This window comes from Tachysurus vachellii, chromosome 11 (genome assembly GCF_030014155.1).
Source record: "Tachysurus vachellii isolate PV-2020 chromosome 11, HZAU_Pvac_v1, whole genome shotgun sequence".
Lineage (NCBI taxonomy): Eukaryota > Metazoa > Chordata > Actinopteri > Siluriformes > Bagridae > Tachysurus > Tachysurus vachellii.
In genome coordinates, this window is record NC_083470.1 from 21,276,006 (window position 1) to 21,294,480 (window position 18,475).

The 18,475-nt window shown below is 38.6% G+C and overlaps 2 protein-coding genes across 2 annotated transcripts; both read right to left on the bottom strand.

Annotated features, from left to right (window-relative positions):
- Positions 1 to 5,119: 5,119 nt before the first annotated feature.
- LOC132853665 (rhamnose-binding lectin-like) lies at positions 5,120 to 9,219 on the bottom strand. Its single transcript, XM_060881577.1, has 12 exons — positions 9,142 to 9,219; positions 8,967 to 9,002; positions 8,805 to 8,849; positions 8,484 to 8,610; positions 7,920 to 8,029; positions 7,321 to 7,365; positions 7,089 to 7,224; positions 6,904 to 7,007; positions 6,434 to 6,478; positions 6,026 to 6,161; positions 5,800 to 5,907; positions 5,120 to 5,544 (listed from the first exon to the last, which is right to left on the bottom strand). The coding sequence occupies exons 1-11, from the start codon at positions 9,173 to 9,175 to the stop codon at positions 5,802 to 5,804; spliced, it is 924 nt and encodes a 307-aa protein (XP_060737560.1). The 5' UTR covers positions 9,176 to 9,219; the 3' UTR covers positions 5,120 to 5,544; positions 5,800 to 5,801.
- Positions 9,220 to 14,164: 4,945 nt separating this feature from the next.
- Positions 14,165 to 15,958, bottom strand: LOC132853797 (rhamnose-binding lectin-like). The gene is made up of 8 exons (XM_060881763.1): positions 15,925 to 15,958; positions 15,790 to 15,825; positions 15,618 to 15,662; positions 15,369 to 15,498; positions 15,125 to 15,234; positions 14,595 to 14,639; positions 14,382 to 14,517; positions 14,165 to 14,279 (listed from the first exon to the last, which is right to left on the bottom strand). Exons 1-8 carry the CDS (start codon positions 15,956 to 15,958, stop codon positions 14,165 to 14,167), a joined length of 651 nt encoding a protein of 216 aa, XP_060737746.1.
- Positions 15,959 to 18,475: the final 2,517 nt, after the last annotated feature.

Genomic DNA, 18,475 nt, shown 5'->3' on the forward strand with positions numbered 1-18,475 from the left:
GAGAGCAAATGGTGTGCTGAAAGAGAAAATTGCCAAAATATGCGCTAGTATAAGCCTGAACTGGGTACAAGCATTACCATTAGCACTGATGAAAATGCACTCACAAACAAACCGTGCGATGCACTTGACACCTCATGAAATGCTTACAGGAAGGCCAATGCCTGTAGAATTTATGTGAGGACCCTATAAAGGCCCATTGCTGGAGCAGATGGAGGGCGAACTGTCAAGTTACGTAAAGCACTTAACCCATATCCACAGACTTTTATATCCACAGGTAGGTCCGGCGACGCATGGTGCAGCAGTAGAGGAGCCTCATGACCAGGTAGATACGTGTACATCAGAACATTCGAAAGAAAACATTGGAGACAACCAAGGAGAGAAGGACCTTTTAAAATGGTGCTAGTCACTCCCACAGCAGTCAAGGTTGCAGGTAAGGAATATTGGTATCACCTCAATCACTGTTGTTGTGCGACAGCTGGAGCAGACACTGGGGAAGAGACCTCAACCTCAAAGACAGAGCAACAGCCACAATCACAGCCACCCATTTTAGGGCAGAAGCCCGAAGAAGAACCCTCCATATCTAGGGCAGGGCAACAACCTGCTATCTATTAAATAAATAAATAAATAAATAAATAAATAAATAAATAATAGTGTCATCTGTTCTGTGTCTACTGTCCCTGTTTGTCTGTGTCTCCCTTGTTTATGTATCTTTTGTAAGTGTTGTGTGCAGATCCATGTTGTGTGCAGATCCATGGAGTGTCACCCATTCCAACGTCTCCGACCCCAACCTCCTCGAAGGCACCACATAGGCACCTGTCTTGATCACGGACATTCATATCAAACTTGCTGCCACCGCCGGACTGGCCAACAGCTCATGGAGCCGCCTCGATTCAGACACTGTGGTTGTCTTGCCTAACACATACTATGCCCACACGTTCTTGGATGTGTGGCATTCTTTGCGGAATAAGCGAAAAAAATTAAAGCTCCCTTGCCTCGTTGGATGTACACGCTGCATCATAACTGGCCATAGTTATGAGTGGCCTGTGACTCTGCGTATACACTGACTCTCTTTCCTGTATAACTTCCTTAAAACTGTTGTTATATGTTTATGCTGTATGTTTCGGTGTCCCTGGTGATACCGATTTCACTGTTGAGCTATTTGCGGGCAGAGTGAAAATTTTCCCTCCAATTGGCATCTAGAGGGTTTTTTGCTCACTCCTGGCTCACCCTTTGAGAATGACCACGTGTGTTTCTTCATGTGTTACGTATGTGGGGGTGCAGGGGAGTAATGTTGTTATTGTGAGTATTTATTTTATTTTATTTTTGCTTGATGCTAATGTAACACAGGCTAGGTTGAGACTTTACAGTCTCAGAGGGGGGAGTAATGTTGTAAAAAAATCTGTGTTATAATACATCATAATATAATACATACATTATACCTAAAAGTAAAATAATATGCCCTAAGGATTATGATTGGTGTCATAAGATACATAGAATAGAGCCTAGATGTTGTAATAGTTTAAGACAATATATTGTCGCTGTCGGGCGGAATCCTCATATCTCCAAAACCGTTATTTTTCAGGAAATTAAAAAAACACCGTACCTTATCTGCAGTGCACAGGGTTTAGTCCGCGTTGCAGTGGATTGTCTTGCGCTAAATTCCTGTCCTCAGACGAGCACCAGAACTAGTGGGGTCAAGATTTTTTTTCTCTTTGAGCCCAGTGTTTTGAAGACATTTACCTCAGAAGACGTGTTGATTCGTTGTGACTCTTATTGAGGAGAAATATGCCGCGAATCTCTCCCGCGGAGTGAGGAAGAGGTGGACAGTTGAAGTGTCCAATGGAGTTATGAGATTTGCGCTCAAGCTATTTTCAAGACTTTAGATTGGTTAATAACTTGTAAAAATAACAGACCCACGTGGGGACTGACCAATAGCATCGATATGTGAAAAAATATGAAATTGACCAAATTTGGACATACAAGTTTTCCGCCCGACAGCGATGATATACTACATATATAGATAACCACTCATAAGTCAGATTAAGTAAAGGAGTTTATTGTAATTATAAAACTTAGTAAAAGTAATAAGGCCCAGTACTATCAGGCCTAGAAGAAGTAGGAGTGTAGTCTGGCTGAGGAGAGGGAGAAGAGGGAATGTAAACTGGCGATCCAGTTTCAGAGTCAGAGGAGGGAGAAGCCAAAGCAGGAGAGAAAGGGCGGATGCAGGCGAGAGGAGGTGATGATGGACGAGGAGGATAGATGGGAGGTCCAGGCTCAGGGCAGCAAGTTTCGGCATGAGGACAGCCATCAGTTTGAGTTCCCTGGTCCGTGAAGTCAACAGGAAGTTCAGGAGAACAGAGATGATCCAGGAACTTGGTGAATTCATTCTTGGTGAAAAGACCGGACCGACCGGGTCGACAGAACCAGCCGGACCGACCGAGCTGACGGAGCCAACCGAACTGACCGGGTCGACGAAACCGACCGGGTCAACCAGCCGGGCCGACTTGGTCGACGGAACAAGCCGAACCGACCGGGTTGACGGAACCGACCGGGTCGACAGAACCAGCCGAACCTACCGGGTCGACGGAACCGACCGGGCCAACAGAGCCAGCCGAACCAATCTGGTCGACGTAACCAGCCGGACCGACCGGGTCAACGGAACCGACCAGGTCGACGGAACCAGCCGGGCCGACCGGGTCGACGGAGCCAGCCGAACCGACCAGGTCGACGGAGCCAGCCGAACCGACCGGGTCGACGGAACCAGCGAGTATGGTTGAGCCCAAGCCCCGTAGACTCTCTGTCCTGCCTGAAGGGCTTGGTACCAAACCGCTCTGCCTATCTGCTCTGTCAGTCCCTAGTTTTGTCTCCCTGTCTCTGTCAGTCTCTCCCTCTCCTGTCCCTACTTATAGGTTCAGAGCACCTCCAGCACCACCCTGGCCGCCAACTCTGCTATGGTCTCTGGCTCGACCTGCAGCACCACCCTGGCCGCCAACGCTGTTATGGTCTCTGGCTCGGCCTGCAGCACCACCCTGGCCGCCAACGCCGTTATGGTCTCTGGCTCAGCCTGCAGCACCACCCTGGTCTTCTGTCTTGCTATGGCCTTCTGCTCCGCCGGCTCCGCCCTGGCCTTCAGCTCTGCCCTGGCCCCCTGCTCCGCCGGCTCCGCCCTGGCCCCCTGCTCTGCCGGCTCCGCCCTGGCCTCCTGCTCCGCCGGCTTCGCCCTGGCCACCTGCCCGGTCAGCCTCACCACTACACGAACTCGACCCGCCCTTCCACCCTGTTGCGCCTTCGCTCTGCCCTCCTGGACTGGTTTTCTGCGGCCTTGTGAGCGTCTGGAAGCCGCTCGTGGGGGGGGTTCTGTAATGAGTCTGTCTGTGTTTCTGCCCTGTTTCTGTCTGCTGTCTTTCCCTGTTGTTAATTGTTTGCTCCGCCCACTCATTGGTTACCACGGACATTAATTGAACTTCATCCCCTCAGGTGTGTTGTCTTTGTCTCTGATTGTCTCTGCTTTGTCATTGGTTCCTGTCAGCTATATATACTCTGTTTGTCCACTTCCCTGGTGTTGGTCGTTGTTACATGTTGGACGTTTGTTTCTGTGTTCCCGTTCCCTGTTAGCTCTGTGTTCTGCCTTGTTCTGTCTGCCTGTTTGTCTGTTTCTTGTGTTTTGGATAATTAAGCTCTAAAATCTGCATTTGGATCCTCATTCGCCTTTGTCCTGCACATTATAGCAGCAAAAGCTTAGCAATAATAGCAATACAGAAATATAACCAAACATAAGTAAGAACATTTGACATAATCCAAACTCATAGAATTAACATGTAATCAGTATATCTAGTAGATTTAGATACTCCATCATATACAGTATAAAATAACAAGAGAAGAAATGAGAAAAACTTACTCATTGTAGCTGAAAAGAGGATTAATCCACAAGACGTCTGTTATGGATGGCTGAGCGATAAGTGTGATACAAACAAGGAAATAAAGCTCTCGCAAGTACATTTTTTTAATAACAATGACGAAGAAAATTGGAAATAATGGGAAATCAACAAGGACAGAATAATGACATATACAGAAAAATCTTATTTACCAGACCCCGTCTTTACCAGACGGGGTCTGGTAAATAAGGGGAAATAATCAGAAAAAACAGGACATTAGATCACCTAGGAGGCGTATGAGGTAATTTTGGAGGATAAGGGGAATTCTGAGAAGTCAGGTAAATGAGTAGACGGGGCTTTGTGGGTAACTGTAAGAAATAATGGGTAATTGTATGTAAGGTATGTAAATTAAAAGAGGAGGCGCCTAGAGGCACCAGAGCATATATTGAGGTGATATTTGTGGGGAGGGGAAGCTTTTTGGGGTTGCAGGTGAATACTCTTTTGGGTTTTTATTTGATACTTTTTTCCTTGAGCTCAATGGAATGATTGGCTGATTGATTGCAATAAAGAAGTTTGCTCATTCTCATCCAGGTCTGAAGAGTCTTCTCATTGTTTTATTTGTATTAATGTTAGTGCTATCAGTACAGTACGTTTAAGTAAAATAGTTGATATTTGGCTAAAAGTATATAAGTACAAATCACCCTGTGATATGCCGGCTTGGAGACGGGCTCTAAGTTCCGACACTATCTATCGATCAATCTATCGCTCGATCTATCTAGCAAGCTAAGCTAGCTACCTAAGAAGAATATGAAAATTTAACATGACAAATCAATTTCTGTATATTTAATTTTATATAAAGTTATAATTTCTTTTCGAATTTAAAACAATTACACATTACATAATTGCACAAAACACTAATCAATCTATAGGCTGCTTATGGCTCACTCTATAGATGTCCCTTGACTTCAGTGTATTATTTTTGAACTTGTAAATAAAGATAGCATAATTATTTTTTTTTTTACTTCAAAATGTCATGTATAAGCTACTTGAGGTTTCGTTTTTATTTATTGTGGTTAAATACATAAGTATATTCATATGGAACTGACAAAGTAATATTTACTTAGTGTTTTGTCATTTTATAAAATAATGCAAAAAAAAAAAGACAAACTCTTGGGCCCAAAGTGAAAAAAATTGTGAAAAGTGAAAATTTTCTCAAAGAATAAAGTGATTTTTTACACAGTAAGTTATGAAATATTTGTTTATTGGTCAATTTAGTTACATTTACAGAAAAGCATAGTGCTTTTAAGTTGTCTGTTGTCCTGGTGGTTAAAGAGTTAGTTTGCAAAAGAGATGATTTGCACAAACGCCATTATTAGCAAATGGCATCTGTGTCAAAAACAACTGTCTTGTGCGTAATCTATGGAGACGTTTAAGGTACGAAGTCATGCAAACCTCATCACTCTTATGCTTGCATTGACTTTATTGTAATCATTAGTAAATAGCACGTGTTTATCTTCAGTTGATTATATAACATGCAAATATTAAGTACACCAAAAACAAAAATCCAACATTGTATGAACTGATGGTTTAAGATTTAAGAATCCAGTCTCAGACTGCTTCAGACTGAAGAGAGGCCAATGGAGATGAAGCTGGGTTCCCTCCTGTTATTCTGCATTAAAGACAATGGGAATAAGAGAAAAGTTGTAGTTCTGAACATTAAATACTTTTCATATTACATGTATTGTAGTAGTCATTAAATAATACAGATTAAAATAGAAAAAATATATATAAAAAAATTATATATACTGTATATATAAGTTTCCTTGGCCTTTAAATTAGTAATTGTGATTATTAGTGATTGCATTTTTATTTAAACAATGTATAAATCCTTTATGTATTTGATATATAAGAAAGAGAAACTTACAGTTAGAAACAGGAGTACACAACTGTCAGGTATTTATAAGTGCCAACACATGGGTCAGAGAAGACATCATTTGTAGCAGGCACGTTGCAGCTGCTCTGTCCCTCACATCTGCAAAACAACAGATTTTGATTTAAATTGTACCCATAAATATCATTATCATATTTTAGTGATAACAGTCTTGTATAGCAATGATGAAAAATCACAGTTCAGGCACATCTTCCATTACCTAGCTGCAACTTTATTTAGTGCATCAGGTGTGTAGCAGTTTGTGACAATGAGTTGACTGGCAGGTCGTCCAGAAGAACATGTGGTGGAATCGGTTCGGCCGTAGTTAGCGCTGATAATATTTATACGGCGAGCACCTAAAGTTGGAACCATTTTACACAGGGGATAATAGGTTAGCAAAACAGGTTAAAAAAATGAAAAGAGAAAGAGTAAATCAGTGGAAAAAGACCAACGTTATGGTCTTGGGGTAACACTTATTACTACATAGCTCTCCTAGGACATGTATTTACAGTTGGTGCTTATTGTCTTAAAATGATTGTTCTATAATAGGTAGTGTATAAAGTAATCTTTATTATGTAGCCAAATTAAAAGGTAGATCAATACAATAAATAAAAAGATAAACACAAACCACATGTCAGTATAGCAGTATTGCCTTCACAGGTCACAAGTGTCCCTGCAAGAAACAGATTCATTGATGAATTATTTTGTTTGCTCCATCATTTTTGTACAGACTGTGTGACAAAAGTTCCCAAATTATTCTAAATATCAAGAGATTTTTATTCCAATTTAAAAATAAATGTTTACTAGCATAACAAGCATACCTATATATCTATTAAATATCCTTGAAATAAATTTGTTATTAATTAAATTATTAAAAAACAATGCAAGCACATTTAAAAAATAAAGTCATACTGTGTTTTTTCATAGTAAAAAACTACACCAGAATCAGCATCCTGGTGGGAACCTAACCTTGGATCAATGTTTTCTATTTGTTCTAGCCTACTTTTAGTCATAGCTCAGATGTCAAAAAGTGCTTTAGATCATTCCTGTTTATCCAAGATCGCTAAAAGAATTCAAGAAGAAGCTCAGATTACTCACTATGGCACTTGTAGGACACAGTGAGGTATTTAGCAGTCCCAATGCAAGGATCGGTAAAGATGGTGTATGAAGATTGTACAGTGCATGTCTTCTTTCCATTACACCTTTAAATGAAAGTAAAATAAGTAGAAGTAAACATGCTTCTTACTCTACAAACATTTATTAGATCATATAAAGTAGTGTACATTGAGGCCACTTTGGAGAGTGTGTTTGGAGCATAACAGTTGGTGTTCTGGACCAAACTGTTGGAAAGTCCATTTACGCAGGTTACTGAATCAGCCCGGCCATAGTTTGCATTTATGATCTGAATAGAACCATCTCCTGCACAGAGACATATGTAAAATTGCAGTAGACCAATGGCAACATCAAAGTGTTAAAATGCTCAGCAGCCCAACAATAAGGCACTAAAGATCTTACCACAGTTCAGCGTGCTGTAGCCTTGCTCACAGATCACAATGTTCTCTAAAGAAAGGACACAATATGTACTCAATTTGTGGGTAAACTAGTATAATTAAAAACAAACAAAATCTTCTGAGTACAGTATTATAGTGTTACATAATAAGGACATCTGAGATTTAAAGAAACAAATTCAACAGACAACAGTAATATTAAATGTATTCATAAATAGCTTCATAAACTACTATTACAAAATATAGAAGGAGCTAAATACTGTATCTGTTTCTTTAACTTGCTAGTGTCTAGTTGGGTATATTAGTGCTTTCTTTCTTTCTTTCTTTCTTTCTTTCTTTCTTTCTTTCTTTCTTTCTTTCTTTCAGAAATTAAGAAAGACATTGAAAAATGCATAACTGGACTATACAGATTTTTTTTAAGAAAGAAGGAAAGAAAGAATCTGTCAGTGAATCCATCTGGATTAGTTTAGACATGCACTGATTTGGTACATATATATCTATAGACATCTACTGATCTCTATATACGAGGACAGTATTGTTGTCTTAGTACTGAGCATTCTTCTTCAGTACTTTGATGCCATTTCCATAAGTGTCTGCACTACTTACGGCCAGTGATGCAGTCATAAGTGGTGTTGTAGTACTTGTAGGTTCCAAAACATGGGTCAGGGTTGCCAAGTAAATCAGTCTTTACCTCACACTCTCTTAGTCCATTGCACCTATTTGGGGTATATAGACCAAATGCTGTCACCAGAGTTACGATATTGTTTCTTCAGAAATTATAATAAATAACATTTTATTATATCTATATCTAAAATATTATATCTATATCTAAAATGTAAACAATCTGCAATATTCAAAGACAAATCATAAATTATTCAACAAACTAAAATAAGTAATTGTGGATATAGTAAAGGTAAGCTGATATTTTATTGATCATTAATGGAAGGAGACTCCCATATTAGTCAGTAAAAGGACAATGCCAGTTAATTGGTTACTTAACAAGCTGCATTGCCTGTTTTATTAAATTGACACACATTATCCTATTTTATTAACTAAAGGCTGGAGAGGAAACGACATTTAAAAGCTTCTATGGCTTAAGTGATAACTTCTCATGGACATTCTACAACACGTGTATTATGGGCCATTCCACTGATGTGTGTTATGCAATACCTGTCAGCAATAGTAGAAATACTCAAGACACAGTTGGTATTAGCAATCTCAGAAGGGGGCCGATTACTACAGGTGTCACGGTTTGTACGCCCATATATAGTAGACTTCACCTTTATCAGTCCAGTGTCTGAAGACACAATAAAGCAAAAACAAACACAAATATATGCTGTCTCATGGTTTGTTGTTTGTAACTCAGAAGCCTGTGTCTATTCATAGCAATGAGTATTGCAATATCTAGTTTCCTGTAGTAATAAAATAATTTCATATACCAATCATAGGCTTATTACATACTGTTAGAAAATGTGAAAGATTTAAACTTACCACAAGCGAGGTGCTGGATATTACCATAGCAGGTGATCATATTCTCTGAAACAATAAATTAATTTCATAGATATTATCACAGGTATATCTGAAGTATTTGCTATGTATTATAGAATTAATATTTTAAGCTATTTAAAATGTTTGACTACATTCAGTTCTTACCTCCAGAAACAAGCCAATTGTTGGCTGCAATAAGTACTGTAAAGCAAAACACAGGCAGCTTAATAAAAGAAACAAATTCCAGATTGTTTATTATTTCTCCTCTTAATATGCAGGTTTAATTTAACTGAACACACTCATGGATTTCATACAGTATGGAAAGCACAGAGGAACTTACAGGTGAGTAGCGTGAGCCTCAGTAGGAGCATCATGATGCTGGTGTTGATGAATCAAGTGATGCACCACTGGAAGAGCTCCTTTTATAAAGGGTTCCAGGAAATAGAAAAACAATATTTTGAAAATTAATATACTGTACTTCCTTATTCCACTTTTCCTCATACCTCTCTGGGTTTTTCCTCATACATAACCTGTCAAGCAACAAATCAAAAACCTTCTATAGAAACTGGACACAATTAAAATATATTAATACATTGATGAATTGTGCACACATATTAGATTGTATTGAAGGACCAAATTATCCCTTTTGTTTGTATATAAATGTTTGTGTCCAAACTACACTGGGGTGGGGCACTTAAAGATAGTGAGTTTCACTCACTAGCAGCTACTTTAAGACGCCACACTGATGGACATTTATCAGTAATCAGTGTAAACAGTTTTGTGTGATGTGCAGCGTGTAGCAGGCTAGTTCTATACAGATATTTTAATCTTCCCTAAAACAGATGCCATGCTGTGCTTTTTCCCTCTGTCCCTTTTATACTGTGACAGAGTGAACTGTCCCTGCTGGGAGTGTGAAGTGGAGTTTTGGAATTGGAAGCTAGTCAAGTAAATGCACAATTGTAGGTGCTGTATGCTTGTACATAGTTTTCTTTATTTTTCTCAGATTTTCTTTGGTTTTCTTTATTTTTCCACTTTTCTGGGGAGTTGTAAATATTTTGGACTTTGCACTTGAGCACACTGTAAATAAACACCACTTGACACTAAACATCACAGCGAGTATTGCCATCATTTGGGTAGAAGGCGAACCCGTAATGCTGCTCTACCACATATACAAAGAATATAAGTAAGCATTTATGGCATTTGGCAGATATCCTTATGTAGAGTAGACATCTCACAAGCATTGTTAAAAATATGTTTTGTTGACTGGCGTGTTTACTAAGAGAAAAACCTTGTATAAGGAAGTACAGATTTAAGTAAACCTGACCTATCAGATCAGAACATATCACTTTCAAGATATGTTTCAGGAAATAAGTCTAATTTTACTTGCTATCCTCCTAGTTTCATTGTATACAGTAAATGCAATGACAATTTCTTTATACAAGGATTTCCCCTTATTAAAACCTGTTAGAGAACGCCCTGATTTTCCTGATTTTCGCCTACATGACATACCAACCTAAAAAGTGGTACAGCTCCCACATACTTTGACACTCAGGGGTGTGCCTGGTCTCAGGCACACCCCTGACAGGCAGAGAAGACAATCTCTAGTTTCAGATACAAGTGTCAGCGTGATTCTAGACCTTACTGGCACAGAGTTACAGAGGCTAGAATGGAGGGTTTCATTTCCGCCCAAATAATTTTACTGTAAAATTATTACAAAACACTACTGTAAACACATGACAGGAGCTAATGAACAACTCAAGGCCATAGCCACGTCTTAGCTTTCACCAAAAAAATGTTGAAGTTAAAAGACCCAAAAATGGATTTTATATGAATTTTTTTCTACAGATATGTCTGTGCGTTTTTGTTTTTTGCCCATTTTTTGCCCCCAAATAAACCTTGTTTACAAGAGTAAACAAGAGTTTGAAAGGCCTATAACCTTTTAACCCCTTTAACTAAACCACTAGGCAGCAGTATCTGCTCAAAAAACACAGGAATTCTGCGTGTGTGCTCTAGGATTGCGCAATACAGCCTGTGAATTGCGTCATGCCTGCTTTCACAGCGCTCAGCTGGCAGCCCCCCCTGCCAGATGGCCCTTGTCGCACCTCGTTGGAATCGTCTCCTTATTGGCTAAAGAGATATCAGGGTCCCGGATGATGAAATTGCTACTGGCTGGAACAACTGCCAAACAAACAGAGGGTGGTCCGAATAGAATGGAGAGCCATCAATGGCTTCTAAGCTGTCTATCTCTGCTCTACGAGCACTGATTGGCTCATGTGAGGGCTTATTTGATTCCTAAGAGTCTGGACTGACACCGAATTGTAGTTTTCTAAGCCTCCAATGAGAAGTGAGAGCCGAAAGAATGGACGGAAGTGAACTACCGCTTACGGTTTTCGGTCAGAAAAGTAATTATTGTGAGGCGAGCAAAGCGATTTGGATTAAAAGGCTTAGATATTCCAATTCCTTGGACTCTTGAGGATTTATGAAAAATATTTGTTTTGGAAAATATACTTCTTTCGCATCACTCCCGTACAGCTTCACCTTGTGCAAAGTGCGCTGAATTGTTGAACGATGCACAGTGACACCATCTGCAGCAAGTTGATGTAAGTCTTTGGAGGTGGTCTGTGGGCTGTTTTTGACCGTATGCGCATACGGTCTGCATACACACCACAAATGAAGTCGCTTGAGGTATGCAAATGCACATTTGGACAAGCCAGCTTCATTTTGGAATAAGGTGCTGTGGAGTGATGAAACAAAGATTGAGTTATTTGGTCATAACAAGGGGCGTTTTGCATGGCGGCAAAAGAACACAGCATTCGAAGAAAAACACTTGCTACCCACAGTAAAATTTGGTTCCATCATGCTGTGGGCTGTGTGGCCAGTGCCGGCCCTGGGAATCTGGTTAAAGTTGAGGGTCGCATGGATTCCACTCAATATCAGCAGATTCTTGAGAATAATGTTGAGGAATCAGTTACAAAGTTGAAGTTACGTTGGGGCTGGATATTTCAACAAGACAACGACCCAAAACACTGCTCAAAATCTACTCCGGCACTTATGCAGATGAACAAGTACAACGTTCTGGAATGGCCATCCCAGTCCCCAGACGTGAATATCATTGAACATCTGTGGGGTGATTTAAAGCGGGCTGTCCATGCTCTGCAACCATCAAACCTAAATGAACTGGAGATGTTTTGTAAGAAGGAATGGTCCAAAGTACATTCATCCAGAATCCAGATACTCATTACAGGCTAAAGGGAACGTCTAGAGGCTGTTATTTCTGCTAAAGGAGGCTCTACTAAATATTGATGTGATTTTTCTTTTGGGGTGCCCAAATTTAAGCACCTGTCTAATTTTGTTTTGATGCATATTGCGCATTTTCTGTTAATCCAATAAACCTCATTTCTCTACTGAAATATTACTGTTTCCTTCAGTTATTTGATAGATCAAAATGAAGTTGCTGATCCAAACACCCAAATATTTATAAAACTGAAAATCATGGAAATTGTCAGCGGTCCCTAAACTTTTGCATACAACTGTATCCATATTATATTACTATTACATTAACCATATTATTCAAAACATTCTGTCACAGCAGCAGATATTTAAGTAGGTGCAGGTACAACAGTGTTTTAGTTTTTCAGTGAATTCACTAAAGTCAATTAGGTGATGTAGGTTTGCAGACCTGGCAAAAGAATAAACCTTTAAGTGGTACACATTATATTAAGTCATATCAAATGCCTTTTCCGATATAGGACTACAAGACTTTTAAAGTGGGATAATGTGTGTCAAGTCTGTGCATTTTTCTTCTCCCTGTGGTATTATATTTTTATTTATCCAGAATTATGTGATGATGATATATGATTTAATCATTTTGAACCAATTCAATGTGATTTTTGCATTCGTGTACATGCTTCTGTTTTTCTGGGTCACTCTTTTGGATTACCTTTTGCACCTGTCAGCTTAAGCACTGTATTTAAAATGTTTATTACTGTTTGTTTATTGACTGATGGCTTGGACACAAACTGTCAGAATATTAAAAGACTTCACATAAATTCACACAATTCTCATCTGTTATGCTTGCATTCAGAGGACAGTTTATTGCTTAATCATTAGTACAGTGGGTTAGTTAAAGAGCTACTGATTACAAGGTTTAAAGTAATAAAGTCAGTAGAGTAGTTGATTATATAACATGAAAAACTGAAGTATCCCACCACGAAGACTCCTGCACTTTATGATGGTTGCATATTTAAAGCTGCTTCCTTTTCAGACTGAAGAGAGGCCACATGGGAGAAAGCTGCAGTCACTCTATGCTGTGAAAAGCAGGAAAAAAAGTATAGTTGTAGTACAGAATGTAAAATAACTGTCTTATAGTACTTAAAAAAAGATGTGATTCAAAATAAAATAAAAAAAATAGATTTAAAATATTCACATTTTAAAAATATAAAAAATGATTTAAAATGATTCATAAAGTATAAATGTTTTAAATTATGTTTTATGTTGTATCATCTTTTAAGATTTAGTACATAATTAACACTACATAAGCAAGTATTTGACCACTTTTTTAAATTCAAATGTACTTTTTTCTTTCTTAAATAACAGCACATTTATGATTTCGATTATTATTTAGATGGATGTCCCTTTGACTGAGTTGTTATGGGAGAAACAATAATACATTTGAATGGTTATAAGCATGTGATTTGAATTGTAGCCAGCACTATGATCAAAGCTGCTATTACGGGAAATGAATGAACTTCTTACCAGGCAGCATTGAGAATTAATCAACATTGTGCTATATCTAATGTAATCTAATCTAATATAATGCATTGAATAAAGAAATACATACTGCAGACCGTCGAGCTACAGCCACCTCCCCTGCAGGAAACATATGAATTGTTAATAATAAAATAATATTGCATGTGTTGTATTTAAAGTCTGTAATTAACTGGATGAACAGTATTGAAAATAGGAGCTTAGAGTTCTCAACCAAGTATGAGTATACAAATAAAAAATAAACAGTAAGACATTAATAAATAAACAGTAAGACCCTGTACTTGGACATACTGTAGTAAATAAAATTAATGCTGTTGATGCTATAGGTGCATAAAAATAATGTATGCACATTTAAAAGATAATACAAAAAATATTCTGTAATATAGTAAGCATTCACATGAAGGCATCCTTTATGGAGACCTATGCTAGGTTTCTGAATTGATTTGTCCTTGTCTACTTTATTTGTTCTGTGTAGTTATTTGCTTTAACATACTTTTTAATCATAATCTCATAAGGACTTTCTTCTTTCCTGTTTAATCAAGATTACTAAAAAGAAGTGACAAATAAAAACTTTTCAAGGATTGTCAGGGAGATACTCACTGATTAGCGATGCAGGTATAGGACACTGTGAGGTATTTAGCAGTTGGTTTACAAGGATCTGTAAAGATGATGGAGGAAGCTTCTACTGTGCAACTGTTCTTTCCATTGCACCTGTACATTAAAGTAAGATGTTACTCTTTGAACACTAGATATCAAGCAAGTACGTCTAATAAGTTTTTTTTTTTAAACGAAAAAGCTTAAAAAACATCTCACAGTGAGGCGACAGTTGAGAGTGCATTTGGAGAGTAGCAGTTGGTGCTCTGGGTCAAACCGTTGGGAATTCCACTTGAACAGGTTACAGAATCAGCACGCCCGAAGTTCGCATTCAAGATCTCAATAGTATCCGCTCCTGCACAGATATACAGGTAAGCTTCCTTTGTTCAGCAACAACATGAATGTAATTTAAAAAAAAAAGATTTTTCTTACCACAGTCTAGTGTGCGGTAGCCATGCTCACAGACCACAGCTACATCTAGATAAAGGAGACAAAGCAAATGCATACAATCTGACAATATACAGATATCCAACCTTACATAAGTATTCATAGATCATTCTATCAAGAGATTATTAAAACCCAACACTGCTCTTAATCCTAGAACTTCATCCAACCCCCAAAACCTAGTGGTAGTGGTACTGTATGAGTACCATGTCGTAGAGATGAGCTCATCAGGGACTGGAAAACTTTCTAGTTGTTTTAAAACTTAAAGCTTCATCTGAGTGGTTCAAACCCAACACAAAAGTTTTCAAATGGTCCAGTCCAAACTGGACTATATTTATATTCAGATATTTAGAAATGATTGAATTGGCAGCAGAAACTTGCAGCGGGTGAGCAAGAGCCATCATTGGCTCATATTATTGCATTAACAGAGAACGTTCTGGATTCTGCACTTTTATGACAATTAATTTCATAAGAGCCATCATAAATTCTAACACACTTCCACTCTATATACTACTTACGGGCATCGATGCAGTCGTAAGTGGTAGTGTAGTATTTGTAGGTTCCTTTGCATGGGTCAGAGCTGCCAAGCAAGTCTGTCTTTACCTCACACTCTCTTAGTCCATTGCATCTGTTTGGGTAAACAGAACAAATACGCTCAGCAGGGTTATGTATCATACATTTTATAACTGTAAAGGTTCTGCCAGTTGTTCTGCTAGTTGTTGTGGATCTATTGTGTATAGTATAAGCCAAGAAACACTGTACCTGTCAGCAATAGTGGAAACGGTACTGGAGCAGCTGGTATCAGTAACCTTAAGATTGTGAGGTGCATCACTGCAGATTTGGCTATCCGAACGGCCGTACACAGTGGACGTCACCTTTATCACTCCAGAGTCTAAGTAACATAGAAAATTTAAAATGTAATTATACATTTTTTGCTTTATTTAGTTTTGCATAATAATGCAATGATTTCTTACAGCTATACAGTATAACAGACATGACATTTAAACTTACCACAAGTGAGGTGCTGGACATCACCATCACAGGTAATCACAGATTCTGAAAGAACAAATTATTCACACAGATATTTGAAATAAACCTGACTAATTTGTGCATGTTATCTGTGAAACAGTTATCACATGTTAGGTTATATGAAAAAAGGTCTTTGATGGCATTGAAATATTACCTCCAGAAACTTGCAAACCAGGTGCTGCAATAAGCACTGTAAAGTAAACACAGATAACAAACACAGATGGAAGATGTAAAAATTTATTAAAAGTCAACCATGGAGTTCATATGGAAAAGTATGGAAGAAACTTACGGGTGAGTAGCGTGAGCTTCAGGCAGAGCATCATGATGCTGAATGTGTTGAAGCAGTGATGTTGGATGTAGATGCTGTGGGATGTGTTGAAGTGCTGCACCACTGGCACTGATCTCCTTATATATAGTATATCATGTAACTGAAAACAAAAACATTGCACATAAGACATTCCATAGACACACCCAGGATGCATTATAATCAAAGATAATTGTGTATATATATATATATATATATATATATATATATATATATATATATATATATATATATATATATAATATGTAGGTCAAGCCATTATGGTGTAATTCATAATGAGGTTAATGGCAAACAGGTTTGCAGGAATTAGGACAAACAGGTGAAGGTTAGGGGTAAGTTAGAGTACTGGCTTTAACTGAGATTATTATAAAGAGTACCTGTCACAAACAGGAAGGAAGGAGACAGACCCGTACGCAGGATAGCTTCAAATAAAAGGGGTTTAATAAATAATGAGGACAAACATAAATATCCACACTACACGGGGACTAACGTAACTAATGATTCCGCCCTGCATTCAGCAAAGCGGCTCACTTAATACAAAAAGGACAATCACACACAATGGGTAACAGGTGTGGAGACAGGGAGGAGCAGACGAAGGCGGGGCAGCCACGTGACAAAAACAACAACAATCGCACATGGCCAAAAGTCCGCGCAGATCCCTGACAGTAGCACACTTCACAAAAGCTTTTTATAAGAATATCCAACACTATGAGAGGGGATTATTGGTACCATGTTACCTCCAGGCAACGTAACCCATTTTAGCTTTTTTCAGTAAAATTGAGACACACATTTATTTGGTCAAATACTAACCAATCTACATTCCAAAAAGTCGTCATTTTACCCACAGGGGCTCATTTTTACTTTTGCTTCTCACAGCCCCATATTTTGTCTAATGAAAAGTGAACCCAATTCAAGTAACCATCCATGATGCGTAAAGTATTTTCAAAACATTTACATTACATACAGTATCTTCAGATGTGACAGAAGAAATCACAAAAAATAATACAAAAAAACAAAAAATAATAATAAAATTATCTAAATTGATTTGCCAGTTTCATTTTGTAATGCAAGGATCCTTATATTTTCTATGCCACTTCAAAAAATATAAATCACAGGTGCCACTGGCAGTTGATAAGATCGAGGATGAGGCACAATACAATGCTGTGGAAGATGAGCTCACAGTGACAATCTGGCAGGGAAAGAGTAAAAGTGAGGATCAAGATGGGAATGAAAACAAAAGTATCACAATGGTTGAAAATTAACAGGAATAAGTTGACTGTAAGAATGAGAAAGGTAATGATGGTTTATATGATGGAACTTGGCTTTGGAAAAGGGCCTGGCAGGCCACAACAATGGAGTTGAACAGGAGTTGGAACCTGGCTTGGGTGGCCACCACATCAGCCTTTGCTGGAACAGGGCTTGGAACAGAGCTTAGGAGTCTGCTACATTGGCTTCAGCAAGGAACAGGGTTTGAAGCAGAGTTTGGAATGTGTCTTAAGAGGCATGTGGAGAGATCTCTGCACTGGAAGCCACACTGTCGGATTCATCATGGAATGGGGCTTGAGCACCCTGCTCCAGGCCCTGTATCGTGTTCTGTTCTTGACCCTGTCTGCTTTGTTTAAATTGCTCGATACTGTTACGATTAATATCTTGTCTCTGCCTCTGTCTAGTTATTGGCTGATCCCTGATCGTGTCCTAATTATACGAATGTGACGGAGTAGTATGAAGGAAAGGAGGCAATATGCAAACCCTAGATTTAAACAAACTAACAGACTACGCCACCCTGGGACTTTCACCCAGGGAATTATGAAGCACAATATGTATAATATAAGAATATAAAGAACACAAGTTCATTCTACCAATTAATGAATGAACAGGAGACGTGGGTACAAAAATAAAATTCCATTCATTGACACAACCACTCGAATATTTAAACTGTCAGAATGAAACAGAAGTTAAAGGAAAATCAACACTCTTGCAGGGCTGCAGCTAATCGGCACAAGATATCCTGAAACCAAAGTAGATTTTAGATATCCACACCATACAGGTGCCAAATCACACACGCACACTCACTCAGTGCTCGGTGAAATTACTGTCGGTGGTCACACAGCACACGGTGCACAGAAACACGCTCAAAAAGGAGGAGGCAAGTCTAGAAAGAAAATTTAAAATAACCGTTAAATGCGTGTTATATGGATTTGTTTCTTTGTGAAAGTGTTTTGTTTGTTTATGCATTAATGTTAACCCAGGATATGTGTTAATGGACTGTGATTTCGTCTTATCAACTGTTGGTGAGACCCTTTTTTTTTTCCCTTGGAGAAGAAACTGCCCGTTTGTGTTGAGCCGGAGTGCCTCTACGTAACGTTACGGAATGGATATACTACATTTGGCGTATTACATTCGCCGTGGTGTTGTGCTTTGAGTTTGACACTTAGAGAGATCAGTTTGAGTTCAAGTTGTGATCGGGTGAATGAAAAGCACTCGGTGGCGAAAACCTGCATTCATCAAGACTGTT

Excerpts from the sequence above, each read along its gene's own strand:
- LOC132853665 (XM_060881577.1), bottom strand. The coding sequence starts at position 9,175 with ATGATGCTCCTACTGAGGCTCACGCTACTCACCT. Across the intron at positions 7,366-7,919 it reads TTATGACTGCATCACTGGCC|AGAACATTGTGATCTGTGAG; the intron begins GTAAGTAGTGCA and ends TCCTTTCTTTAG. Across the intron at positions 7,225-7,320 it reads CTACAGCACGCTGAACTGTG|GAGATGGTTCTATTCAGATC; the intron begins GTAAGATCTTTA and ends GTCTCTGTGCAG.
- LOC132853797 (XM_060881763.1), bottom strand. The coding sequence starts at position 15,958 with ATGATGCTCTGCCTGAAGCTCACGCTACTCACCC. Across the intron at positions 15,499-15,617 it reads TGTCCAGCACCTCACTTGTG|ACTCTGGAGTGATAAAGGTG; the intron begins GTAAGTTTAAAT and ends TATGTTACTTAG. Across the intron at positions 14,280-14,381 it reads CTCTCAACTGTCGCCTCACT|GTGCAATGGAAAGAACAGTT; the intron begins GTGAGATGTTTT and ends TTTAATGTACAG.